General features: G+C 46.4%; 4 protein-coding genes and 1 non-coding gene across 5 annotated transcripts; 1 reads left to right on the forward strand and 4 right to left on the reverse strand.

Annotated features, from left to right (window-relative positions):
- Window positions 1-499: 499 nt before the first annotated feature.
- On the forward strand, window positions 500-2426 carry JR316_0002601 (Acetylcholinesterase; the record flags this gene model as incomplete). The annotated part of the gene is made up of 8 exons (XM_047888393.1): window positions 500-913; window positions 983-1280; window positions 1340-1361; window positions 1409-1497; window positions 1548-1649; window positions 1705-1886; window positions 1943-2024; window positions 2074-2426. 8 exons carry the CDS (start codon window positions 500-502, stop codon window positions 2424-2426), a joined length of 1542 nt encoding a protein of 513 aa, XP_047753316.1.
- Window positions 2427-2588: 162 nt separating this feature from the next.
- JR316_0002602 (uncharacterized protein) lies at window positions 2589-5452 on the reverse strand (the record flags this gene model as incomplete). Its single annotated transcript, XM_047888394.1, has 7 exons — window positions 2589-3293; window positions 3350-3528; window positions 3591-4353; window positions 4570-4605; window positions 4677-5277; window positions 5340-5381; window positions 5430-5452. The coding sequence occupies 7 exons, from the start codon at window positions 5450-5452 to the stop codon at window positions 2589-2591; spliced, it is 2349 nt and encodes a 782-aa protein (XP_047753317.1).
- A 389-nt stretch (window positions 5453-5841) lies between these two features.
- JR316_0002603 lies at window positions 5842-5919 on the reverse strand. Its single transcript has one exon. It is a non-coding gene; the product is annotated as a tRNA-Glu (tRNA).
- A 1116-nt stretch (window positions 5920-7035) lies between these two features.
- Window positions 7036-9855, reverse strand: JR316_0002604 (uncharacterized protein; the record flags this gene model as incomplete). Its single annotated transcript, XM_047888395.1, has 7 exons — window positions 7036-7767; window positions 7826-8007; window positions 8064-8862; window positions 8925-9002; window positions 9058-9129; window positions 9183-9771; window positions 9830-9855. The coding sequence occupies 7 exons, from the start codon at window positions 9853-9855 to the stop codon at window positions 7036-7038; spliced, it is 2478 nt and encodes an 825-aa protein (XP_047753318.1).
- Window positions 9856-11054: 1199 nt separating this feature from the next.
- Window positions 11055-12687, reverse strand: JR316_0002605 (uncharacterized protein; the record flags this gene model as incomplete). Its single annotated transcript, XM_047888396.1, has 5 exons — window positions 11055-11466; window positions 11527-11699; window positions 11756-11968; window positions 12044-12385; window positions 12442-12687. The coding sequence occupies 5 exons, from the start codon at window positions 12685-12687 to the stop codon at window positions 11055-11057; spliced, it is 1386 nt and encodes a 461-aa protein (XP_047753319.1).
- Window positions 12688-13140: the final 453 nt, after the last annotated feature.

Below are 13140 nucleotides of genomic sequence, written 5' to 3' on the forward strand. Positions count from 1 at the left end.
GAAGCGGTCCCGACCATTGCACTGGATGACAAGACCCTCTCAGTTTGTCAACAACGCATTACTGGCACAAAATTGTTTTCCAGTGGCCTGTTTATTAATTCACATCGAGGGCGGATTCGCGCTCCACCCTGACTTGGGCTGGACACCAAGGGCTCACAGGGATGTGGACGGCAGGTTGTTCTCCTTGACTGTGCAAATTGACCTCTGAAGGTACCACCATAATCACCCGGACAAAAATCTATTCAAACAGTGGGGGATATGTTGATATCTTCTGTGCATCTGCCTGCTAAAAATCAAAGTATTACACAGGAGGCGACATCTCATCCAGGGATTGTCCAACAATTGCGGACTAAATATAGCATCGTATGCAACCTCGGCTGCATGAAATTGTGAGTCACCCCAACCACCACCGAGTGTGCTTTGTAAAAGATATTCACCGACATTTGAAAAGGTATAAAAGCGGGCCCAAAATGGCGTCTACAAAATCATCTGTTTCCGTATGATCCTCTCGACCTTATTCTTGGTTATATCTTGCAGCTTCTGTGTGGCCATTGGGTTGAAGTCGGACGGCCTGATCATCCACACAGCACAGGGACCGGTATCAGGCACACTGGCTACCCCAAATGTTCGCCAGTTCCTTGGAATTCCTTACGCAGTGGCTGAACGCTGGGAGGCGCCCACCAACCCACCTAATCATACATCTATTTTCAAGGCCAGCAATTACAGTGATACATGTCCTCAGAATCTTTCCCCACTCAATAAGGGCGTGTTATTGGTTGCGGGAGGGCAAGGCATCAATGTATCAGAATCAGAGGACTGCCTCACGGCCAACATATGGGCACCAAGCATAGGGAGACAACAAAAAACGGCAGTCCTCATCTGGATATATGGTGGAGGAATTCAATTTGGCTCGGTAATAAAATTTTCTTTTCTTTTGGATGACCGCTGACTGGTGCTAATTAATGTACACCCGTCTATGTAGAGCAATTTACCGCAGTATAATGGGGAACACTTCGTAAATGATCACGATGACATTACTGTGGTGACATTTAACTATCGTTTGAACGTATTCGGCCAACCGAACTCGCCACAGCTTGCGAACAGGATGTTAACGCAGAACTTCGGCCTACTTGATATCGATGCAGCTATTCATTGGGTGCATGCAAACATTGGTGCGTTTGGAGGCGACCCAGAGCGTATCACTATCTTTGGGCAGAGTGCCGGAGCTCTTGCCGTTGAAGCTTATACATACGCGCACCCTAATGACACCATCGTGAAAGGTTAGTCATCGCTTATTTTATGCCACAGACATGGGTAATTCACATTTCAATGAGCTTAGGCGCTATCGAACAATCTGGAAAGTGAGTCAACCTTCACATAAATGAATTCTTTTAAATCTTTCTTTTAGTCTTGGATTCGCAACAAGTGGTTTACTCAGCAGTCCAACCATTGACGGAACATGGAATACTTTAGCCTCAAAGGTTGGGTGTGGAGCAGGTAAGATGTCGAATGACCGGATACCAATTATCATGACGAATTATTTGCAGTTCCAGATGCCGCTCAGCTGGCTTGTATGAGAGCTGTACCTTTCCGTACATTGGAAGATACAGTCATCCGATCAGGATTGATGTTCAATCTCCTCTTCGATAGTACGTGTATGTCACTATACTATCCAAGTATGATGGAACTCATTAAAATTTCTAGACATTACCCTTTTCTCGGACATCCCAGAACGCGCCAAAGCTGGAAAGTTTTTGAAAGTGCCGTTGTTGGGCGGCAGCACCGCTAACGAGGGGGATATTCTCACCGTGGCTGCTGAAGTGGCTGGGCTGTCTCCGCCTGCCTCTCCCTTTGTTTCTGAGATACTCTCAGATGTACTAACCCAGGTAACCTGCTTCCCTATTACTACCTTTTGCCTGCTTCCAACTTATACAATCTACAGGTCAATTTTACGTGCCCTGCAGGTTCTGCCGCTCAAGATCGTGTCAATGCAGGCGTTCGAACCTGGCGCTACCAATACCAAGGTAAGGTTTCTCTAACTTAAAAGCACTTATCTCACATTTCATGCTGCAGCTGTATTTCCCAACATATCTCCACGCCCCGATATCAGGTCTTACCATCTCTCCGAAATCCCATTAATTTTCGGGACGTACAAAACGATCAATCCCTCCATTCCCATTACGACCAACGAAATCTCTCTTTCTAAGTATATGCAAGGTGCTTGGGTTGCCTTTGCAAGGAATCCAGACCGGGGGCTGGTCGATTATGGATGGCCTCTGTACGATGCTGCGACGAACAGCACGGTTGTTCTGGGAAATTTCTTAAATCCAACGGGGATCGTGTTTACCAAAGGAACAATTTTGGATTCGACTTGTGGGAACGCGACACAACTCTTCGACTTTGCAGCACAGATTTCCAAAGCCTAGTGATGTATAATACAAGGCTCAAATTACCGTGTCCATCCTCGAAGTCGGATTGTTACTATTGAATACATTCAAATGGTTCTATCTAGCATTGGTGTTACAGGCTGAGTAAATATTCCAACAAACTATTACACAGATATATTCCTTCACTCTCATTCGAAGAATTTACTTTTTCTTCTTGTTCGGCTTGGATTGGGCTGCATCCCCTCTCTTATCACCCTGAGACTCGACATTCTCTTCCGAATCAGCTCGTTGTCGTTTACGAATCGGTGCTACAGATTCCTCCTCGACACTATCGGTACTTTTCCGTGTGATTAATTCAATGGACGACCATTCCGTTGCGGTCGCCTTCATGGTATCGAAGACGAGATCGAAGTCGTTGTAGATAGAGCAGTATTGTTCGGGGTTAAAGTGAGTCCGTGTACCCACTCGTTTGACGTAATGCAAGTTCATGAGATATCTCAAGACATTCACCAACTCGGGTAGGCTGTTCTCTGAAGTTGAAGGCGGGAGAAAACCTATGAGCTTCTCAAGAAGCTCTGCGTCATCCGTGAAGCATTCAGCTCTTGCATATGATGGCTTCATCTGATTCACGAAGATAGTTCTCCCGTATGCGAAGGCGGCGTCTGACCCAATGCGACAGGTGAGAGTCCAGACCAAAATCCACCAAAGAGACTCTAGATCATGCTGAAAATTGTGCACGACTATCTTGGAGGACGCATCCAGCCCATCGGATTTTCTGGTGGCCCTCAATGCCCCGCCTACGATGTCTGACGCACTGACCATGGGAGCTGCCCACAGTGTAGCTTGCTTTGCATTGAACAGATAGCTTTTTTGCATTACTTCAAGAGGCATGAAGTATGGTGTTCCCTAGAATTCAAAAACGTTAACTGCGTTGCTTTCATCTCGCAGAATGTCAAACCTACCGTCTTGGGGTCGGCTGCTGGTTCACAACGCGGCATGGGAAATTTCTTTGCATATTCCAAGTCTGAAAGTTTCACGACCCAAGGTTGGTCGCCGTTTTCCAGGTCTTGACGATATGCCATAATATTTCCTGAGCTGATGTCTCGGTGAACCCAGCCAGCACAAAAGAGAAGTTGAAGTGCTTTGTGTTGAGCACGTAAGTAAGCGTACGATCGTTTATATGAATATCTAATGAATGCTCACGGATGAGTGCTTGTCGCAAAACATCAACGACTTCGCCCAGTGTTTCAAGTTTACCCACTGTCTTACAAACCTCGTTATATATTACGCGATATTGCTTTTTGGGTTCAAATCCTCGAATAGGCCTAGGTTCGACTTCAGAATCCACCGGGGGTCGCGTATCCTCGCCAACGTCGCGGACGAGAGAGGATGGAGTCGCTGTTCCACTCCTCGGATTGGGAGGTGCTGATTTTTGAGATGGGTCGAAAAGAATCTTCTTCTCTATTCTGGCACTTTTGGGATATTCTTGGGTAGTTTCCCCAGAGAAGCTGAGGACTATTTGAAGAAAATATTGTTTGTATTCCTGATTTTCGATCAAGTGTTTGAACTTTTCCTTGAGCTTTTTCATTTCCACACTCGGTGCCTTTTCATTTTTCCAAAACGTTTCGATGTCATCGAAGATAGATTCCTGGATTTTTTCTTCTGTGCATGCAGAAGTGTCAAGCCAAACATCCTTGAGAACAAGGTGATTCCCATAGGGCGCGCCTTGATCATCAAGCCTTGTAACTGTATAAACGCGAGCCATACGTCCAGTTATGTTGTTCGAACGATACTCTGAGAGTGTGTTGATGGTGCGATAGAGTAGGGAATGATTCTCTCGTTTCGGGTCAGGGAATTTGAAAGTGTAATGGCCATCTGGCTCCCGAACGATTGTGGGATCGTACCCAAGCTCTGCCTCTTTCGCAAACAAGAAGGCGGCAAATACTCGAATTAATACCCCAGGGTCCTAACTACAGCGTCAGTTCACAGTCAAAAATATGCTTGTCAATTAACATGCCGTGATGAAATTGAAGGGCTTGGAGACAGCAGAGTGCGAGCGGCAGTGATACCAAAGGGTAACATAATCACACTCGACAGTTATCTATGAACAGTATAGCGGTTAATTACCATCAACTCAAACAAACAGAGCATATCTGACCCCAAATGTAAACATTCGTCGCACATCGTCATTCATAATCTGCGCATTTGCAGAAACAGCCTGTAATGCATTCTGACGCAGAATCATTTAATTAAGGGAGAGCATGCCGCAAGTAGCAAAGAGAAACATACCTCTCGCCTCTTGGAAGCAGTCTTCAACCGCTTCTGTTCGATGACAACAGCTATATCCGTGGTACGCAGTTCTTTTGAATGTGCATTCTGCCTTAAAAACGCAGCATCGATCATGTTGTTGGACCCCTTGATATCTGATGCGATCTCTTTATTAGGCATGTTCCGATATTCAAAATTGTTAGCTGCGCGATTATCGTTGTAAAATTTGAGGTTCCGAATGGCATGAGCGATATCAAGCCAACCCTTATATGCAGAACTTTCGCTGTCATGAGAAGATTGTGTGATCATGCCCGGTTTTGGATAGTTGCGGAAGCGGAAGGCTTTCTCGTCTCCAACCAAGATGGAAGACTTTGGTTTCGCGGCATTACGAGTGATTCTGGCGCCGTCCGCAACAGGCGAGGGATTTATCTCTTTGAGTAATTTCTCAACGAGAACAGCCATCTCGGCGTCATTGGGAGCAAAAGGAAGGTATGTTTCAATGAAATCCGTAACTGGACACCTGACAAGTTCAGCGTCCATTTCTTGTGCAATTGCCGGACGAAGTTGGACGACACCAACATCGCGCCCGAAAGACTTCTGGCTACGAGGGGTGTCTGGAACACTGGTAAACCATTCAACTTTAGCTCGCTGATTATCAAGCGTTAAATAATCTGGAGCACATACAGAGTTGTGCCTCGGACAACATTGTTAGTAGGAGTAGGAATACTAATTATATCTCAGTGTCGGCGAAGTGAAAGAGTGTGGAAGCCTCACCTTGGGTTTGTGTTCTTCACCATGATGCAGTATTGGGGAGAGGGGGTTGAGGATACCCTCCAGATGGCAGGCCAGTTTAAGTAGTTTATCGTAAAGAGCTTGGCAATGGATTCGCGACGCGCTCAAACTTGCACGTGATGGTGCCCTTGATTCTCACGAATTACCACTGTCTTTCTGCTGAATATTGCTTTTGGCACTGGATGGCCCATAAAATGCCACACTCAAGCCTTCCATTGTTTGAATTCGCCAAAAAGACTCACCTAAATATTGTGCTTCATGACCTTAGAATTGGCAGTATGCCACATAAGCTTTGTTTGAGACTACACTGAGTAGGGCCTTAGGCCCTTAATCATAACTCGAACACAGATAAATGGCACAAGTTGCGAAGCAGGATAAAGGACGAAGGAAAAACTTCGGGTACGGGGAATCGAACCCCGAGCTGCCGCGATCACGTGAGAGGCGGCAATGTTAGCCGTTACACCATACCCGACGATAACCAGAACGCCTGGTGTGCACAGTTTCAATTCACCGTGGCATTAGTCAATGAATTCGGAGTTTTCAGTGCGATTGACGCGGCACTATGGCGGTCCATCTGGGAATTTAATTCATCATAGGGAACTAGATAGCCCAAGAGATAGCCACAAAGGTTTTTTTTGCAAGGTACATCGGTGGAAACGTGGTAACACATACTCTTCTAGTATATTTCATCTGGTTTTTAACCAGAAAATTACCAGCCAAGCGACTAAATTCAAAGTCGTGTTTGGCCTGCCATAAACCCAAACCGGAATGAACCAAAGTATACTCAGGATACGGTCCGTCAACGTTCAGGCCCAGGCCCCAAGACTTGCAATAACATGTTTATGAAAGAGTGAATTTTTGTTCAACACGACTAGAATACAGGGAGTGGCAACGCGGACTGCATACATCCAACAAAACCGGCGAGTTGGTAGTTCTGATGAAGACCGTCTCATTGCTTCGGTTTTCGTCATATTTACCCCAATATATATCACCACGAACTTCGTTTCGCCTCCCTATAGCATGACTTTCTCTTGGCCTGCCTTTACCAGATGCGTTCGATGTCGCGGAAGATGGCATCCTGCAACTGTCTCTCCTCATTCCCCACCACCGGCACCCTTCACCTTCCCGCAGAGTAGCTTATCATGCCATCCGCCCATTCCCTCCTCGTTGGTCGTCTTGCTCTCCGTTCCCGTCGTTCATCCCATCGTCGATAAGCAACCATAACCCTCCTCAAGTCATGCACTCATCCATCCCTCCTCAGCAAGAAGCACTGTTCGTCACGTCCTCCCCCCTCTAAGCTGTTGAATCCCAGAGCTTGGACCGTCCCTCGACCTCGACCTTGCACGTACGGAATGAATGTTTTGTTTTACATATTTTTGTGGCGGATCAGAAAGGTAGGCCTTGTGTTCATCATTTGCCTTCTTCGAGACTTCAAGACGACAGCACGATAATGTACTAGTTCATAAGTAGTAGTTAATTTGTATGGTAGACACATGAATACCTACATACGATGTAGGAATGTATATATACATTGAAGGTACAAGCCGCGTATTTAAAAGTAAACAAATGAGTAGTAGACATTAAAATTTTACTCCTCTTCCTCATTGTCTTCCATCTTTGGCAGCTTTGCCTCAGATCTCTCCTCGCCGTCAACCAGGCGCGCATCAGCGATGCTTTCTTCCTCGCGTGTGCGTTTTCGTCGTCCCGGAACCACAGATTGTGGCTGACCTTGGGTTGCTGAACGAGTAATCAAAGGTAGTCCAGCCCAATCAGACGCAGTCTCCAGCATTGTATCGAAGCAAACATTGAAGTTTGCGAATATTTCAACATAATGCTCGGGTTTGTTTTGATTCCCTTCGGAGACGCGGGCAACGTAGGCGTCATTCATGAAGTTCCTGAGATTGTCAATCATCTCTGCGAAGGTGTCCTCATCCTCTGATTTGGGTGCCGGCAAGAACTGCTCCAGCTCGTCCAGAATGCTCTCGGCGTTGAAGCAGTCTTGTCGTTCGTCGGTTGGAATGATTTGATTGACAAATATTGGCCTCCCATAAGCGTAAGCAGCTTCAGAATCGATGCGGCAAGTAACAGTCCAAAGGAGAATCCACCAAAGAGATTCGAGATCGTGTTGGAAGTTGTGAATTACATGTCTAGTCGAAGCCGGCTTTGAGGAAACGCCTCTCAGCTTTTTCCTGTCGCGGAACACAACTTTGGCTGGTTTAGCCTTTTCTCCCCTTTCCAGAGCAGTGGTGTGTTTCCGTGTTCTCGGATGGTAAAGGTAGCGCTTGAGCATAATTTCCAGTGGCATAAAATATGGGGTTCCCTATTAGACGCCACATCAATGATGGTCCGGTAATTGAGCCTTTTCATGCAAAACGTACCGTCTTCGGGTCAACAGATTTTTCATGAGCATCGTGTTGAGGAAACTTCTTTGCATATTCGAGATCCGCCAACTTGGCCTGCCAGGGCTCTTTATCGTTCTCTAATTCGACCTTGTGTGCCATAATGTTTCCCGAACTGATGTCACGGTGGACCCAATTGGCACAGAGCAACAGCTGAAGAGCTAGTGCGTGACAAAGCGTAAGCATAATGTCGAGATATGGCGAGTCAATCACTTACGAATGAGGGTCTGGCGCAGCACACGCACAACTTCACCAAGGGTTGTATGTTGCCCCACGGTTAGGCAAACATCTTTGAACACCACTTGATAACGCTTTTTAGGTTTGAAAGGGCGCTCCGCAACGGGAACTGGAGTGACATTGTCAAATTCTATGGGATGAGTTCCAGCGTTTGTATTTCGCGTCCCGGAAAAAACGCTGGTAGAGCTGGTGCCGGTACCCTGAGGCGTAACGTTGTTGGTGCTGGAAATGTTCGGATTATGCGTTTTCATTGTGGAGCTGAAGAGTAGCCCTGGTTTAGGGGTTGATGCTGCCGGACGGCTCGTAGTGACGGTACCAACATGATCGAGGACAATTTCGAGAAAGTATTTCTTGTATTCTCCGCTGGTAACAAGACGCTTGTGGGTGTCGTGAAGTTCTTTCATCCCCTGTATATCCGTCGAGCTGGCCCAAAATTTTTCGATATCTTTGAATATTTCTTTTTGAATTTCCCACTCAGTTTGGGCTGATTCATCCAGCCAAACGTCCTTGAGAACGAGAGGTTCTCCGACGGGTTTCCCTTCGGGGTCCAGTTTGTTGACTGTGTATACACGAGCCATGCGACCGGTGATGTTGTTCGTACGATATTCGGAGAGGGTTCCAATAGTTCTGAACTGTTGAAGAGGACCAGATGAGGTAGGATCAGGCAGGTTGAAGGTATAACGACCATCTTGCTCTCTAGTAATCAGAGGGTCGTAACCAAGTTGTTCTTCGGTGGCAAAGGTGAAAGCGGCGAGCACTTTGATTAAGAGATGCGGTTCCTATGGCCAGATAAGTAAACATGAAAAAAGCAGTCCCATTGTCAAATTCGCCTTGCCTTGACAAAATTAAATCGCTTCGATACCGCAGAGTGCGAACGACAATGATACCAGAGAGTCACTTCGGAGGACTCAGCAGTGATCTTTGGAAATGGTCAGTTTTGCTTCAAATTCATACGGTCATACTACAACACTGACACCAAAGGTGAACATACGACGAACATCGTCGTTCATAATTTGAACGTTTGCTGAAACAGCCTGCCGAGCATTCTATGGCAGAGGTCAGTATTTGGAGGTACCCAAGCAGATGGTTGAAAACTCACAGCTTGTTTCAAATTGGTGGCGAGTTTGAACTCTACGACGACGGCTATGTCTGTGGTCCTGGGCTCAGATGAGGTACCCGGAAAATTACGAATGAATCCTGCATCAATCCTGTTATTAGAACCCAAGATGTCCGAAGCAATCCTTTTGTTCGGGATATCGTGGTACTTGAATTGGGTGACCTGGCGTCCTATGGCTGGCGCCGCGGCTGCGATGGCCTCAGCAATAGCTGACCATCCACGGAATGCTACATTCTCAGAGCCGTGTGAGGATAGCTTGACATCTCCCTTCTCATTAGGGTATGAACGGAAGGTATACTGATCCTTGTTGCCCACTAAAATCGAGGGCCTAGGAGCCTTAGTACTGCGAGTTGCCACCTTTCCTCCTGCTGGAGGTTGTTCCTGAAGAAGCTGTTGCACAAGACGCTGGGTCTGCTCTTCATTTGGCGCGAAAGGAAGGTAAGTAGTTATGAAGTCTTCAACGGAGCACTCCACAATTTCGCCGTCCATTTCTTTGGCAATCGTGGGGCGTAGATCCACCAATCCAGCATCGCCTCCAAATGATCTAAGGCTACGAGGAGTGTCTGGTATTCTATAAATTTATATGGTTAGTTTAAAGTACGAGACAAGTAAAAGAGGCTCTGACTTACACGACGCCCGACTTTGAGTTTGACATGGCACTATGGTTGGTGATAGGGTTAGAAGGGTTCAAGTTCTTCAAGGAACCTAGACTGAAGAAGGTATGTTGAGCATCAAGATGAAAAGAGTTGCCATAAACTTACTCGTGTTCGTTCTTGTTGGTAATTTTTGGCGAAAACTGGTGGAAAAGCGAATGTCAACCCGAATTTTGGCTGCTCTTTAAGTAGTGTTCTGTAAGGCCTTGGCGTTATGTCCGCGACGCGTTTAATCAGATGCACGTGAGGGTGCCTTTTAGATTTCTCACGGATCTCCCATTGTCTTTCTGTTGGCCCATCACCTCGGCGACATTAGTCTCGGCCTCATCCTCTTTCGGATATTGGTGGGAGGCCGAGACTACGGCGACATTATCCAAACCCAACGACAATGGACGCCAGTCTCTAATGTCATGTGTCGGGCCAATCACGACCTACAATATCTTCATTGCAGTCCAAATAAGTATTCTAACTCCAATATTCTCTACGATTCCAGAACGATCAATACCCCCTTCGACGACGTCCGAGTCTCAGCAACTCTCTCTACTCCTAGGTGGATTTGCCCTTTTAGCTTGAGCGACATAGGTGTGTTCAACTTTTTCATCTCGGAAAATGCTTGAAGGCCAAGGTCGCGCTGTCCGGAATGAATGCTGGTTTTACTTGGTTTGGTGGTTAGGTATGCAGCACCAATCAGACCATTGTATTCCATGATGTCTGACGCAGTGTAATCCGCAACTGGGTTCCTTACAAGTTTCTCTTGGGCGATTGCTGGAGGAGGTTGGACAAAGACTTCGGGAGTGCTGAAATTAAAACCGACGTTAGCTTAGCTTGTTTATTTTAATTTGATGAAGCGCCGAAGCATCTTGAACACATACAACGTTGAGCAGCATCGAACAGTACTTTCAGGGAAGCAAATAATAAGAATATCTCAGAGTTGTCATGATGAAATCTAGATGTGTCTCACCTCGACGAGTTTATATCGTTTATTACTTATATGGAATGAGAGGAAGAATGCCCCAGAAAGCCGCATCATGACCGAGTAAGTAGTTCACGATTTGGAAATGGGATCTGCGGCGACGCGCTCAATCCTGCACGTGGGTGTGCCCTAAGTATCCGCCAAAGAAAATTGGAACATTATATTCAGAAACGAATGCTAAGTTGTTCAGCGCGACTAGAAAACAGGAAGCTACCTATACTACGGACTTCACACATCCAACAAAACAGGTGAGTTGGTAGTTCTGATGAAGACCGTCCCATTGCTTCGGTTTTCGTCATATCTACCCCAATAAATTTCACCACGAACTTCGTTTCGGCTTCCTATAGCATGTCCTTCTCTTGGCCTGCCTTTACCAGACGGATCCTCTGGAACGGGTACCTTATGGTGGACCCGTGCACTAAGGTACCTTGATGTGGCGATATCGTAGCTTCCTTCATAGGCTGGATCTAAAGCCACGGACGCAAATCCATTCGTAGTCTTCGAGACCAAGTGGAGCGTGGAGTCCACAGGTGACGTGAGGAAGTCAACCGACAATGGGGAATTTGTGGTCGTAGTCGAGACAAAGAATGTCCCGCCATTACCAACAGAAGAGAGTAGGTTGATTTTTGCATTAATAGGACTACGAAGAAGCTCAGTCAATTGTTCTGGATCTGACAGAAAATTTATCAGATGGACATACCTGTTTGTCGCATGCGCAATCAAGGTGGCATTGGACTGCTCAGTGCTTGTCAAGTTGACATTGACCTTGATTGGCCCATTAGTTGTAGTTAAAACAGATTGCAGCGAGCTGTGTAGCGTTCCAGTAATGGGTCCATTAGTGGTGATGACTGAACTTGAATCGGTGACCAGCAACTGCAGCAGATTTTTCAGTCTGCAATGGTTCTTGATAATTTTTTTTGCAAACAAACCTCCAGATTCATGGGCGCATTTGTGGCACGAAGACTTATGCGATCGAAGAGGACGTCCGATAGGTCACCAACGTGATGAGAGGTGTTTGGTAAATCTGTTTCCAGATTGTTGATTTGAAGAGGTTTGTCGGAATCGAGCGCAGGAAGAATCACCGCAATGCTATAGCTAAGTGATCGCCTATCCCAGTGATGTCCGCTCCTTCCGATTGGTGTCTACAGGGGTAGCACGCAGCATGCGTAGGCGTGAATGTGTATGTACGACACGCCAAACGGATTGATTTTACTCACAAAGATGCCAACACCATTTTCGCCTTGACCGCGGGAAAGCAAACACACTTTGGCCCAGTCTTGAGACTTTTCTGTGTGGTAAAGAGAAACGACAACTTTAGCAGAATCAACCTCCTGGTCCTCGCTAGTCACAACGCTGATCGCGCCATGTAAGTTTTGTCCTCGAGATACCAAAAAGATGGTTGCAGAATCAAGCGGAAGTTGGAATGATGACCTCGACTCATAAAGATCTTGGGAAGAGTCAACGGTAGTTTCGATCCGGTCCTGGGTTCCGTCAACGCAATGAACAAGGCTAACGTTGCTCGGAATAGTATACCCAATTCCAGAAAGCGTGTGAACCACCTGATTGGATATTCAGATGTAGCAACAAGGGACACGGTCATAGAGTAGACGCTCACATCGTGTTCTACGCTATCGCCGCAATGTCCGTGGTGGAAAATCCCAGTGTACTTAGACGCCAAGTAGACTAAATAGCCCAGACACAGTGTTGATACAAGGGCATGCCCAAATCGTCTTGCTCGTCTTTTCTTCCTGAGTCTAACAAGGTCGTCGACTTGAGCCTGCTCTGAAGTAGGCAAAAGTGAGTAAGGCTGTTGACCTATAGGAGCCTTGATTAAGAGAGGGTTATCAGAGTAAGCTTGCATGGGAGGTTAAACTAGGGATGAATGTAAGGTTGAGTCGTAGGGATATCAAAATCGCACTTTATGTATACTCTTTGCGCGCAGCACAACTGATCACGACACATTCCATCAGTAGAGGTCAGAAGGCAAAATGGGTTACACATGCCCGATTTCCCCGCAAATGATTGACAAGAACACCAGAGAAACTTCAAAGAACAGACAATGATAATGACGATACTCACAAGAAACGTAATGCCGAATCTGCGCCTATCGAAGCCCATCAAATGTATGCTGCGCTATCCGCTGCGCATGCCAGACCATGCGCGGTGAAAGTTTGATAAGTTGTCGGTTGACCGTTGAACATTGTCGAATGCGCTGGAACATCAAATTGCTCCAGAGGCATCAGATTTTGATCTAATCGTGAAGAAAATGCAAGGATGGAGGGTCAAAAGAAAATCTTAACTAGTCGAGCTGCTT

The sequence above is a fragment of the Psilocybe cubensis genome, chromosome 2 (assembly GCF_017499595.1).
Source record: "Psilocybe cubensis strain MGC-MH-2018 chromosome 2, whole genome shotgun sequence".
Taxonomy (NCBI): domain Eukaryota; kingdom Fungi; phylum Basidiomycota; class Agaricomycetes; order Agaricales; family Agrocybaceae; genus Psilocybe; species Psilocybe cubensis.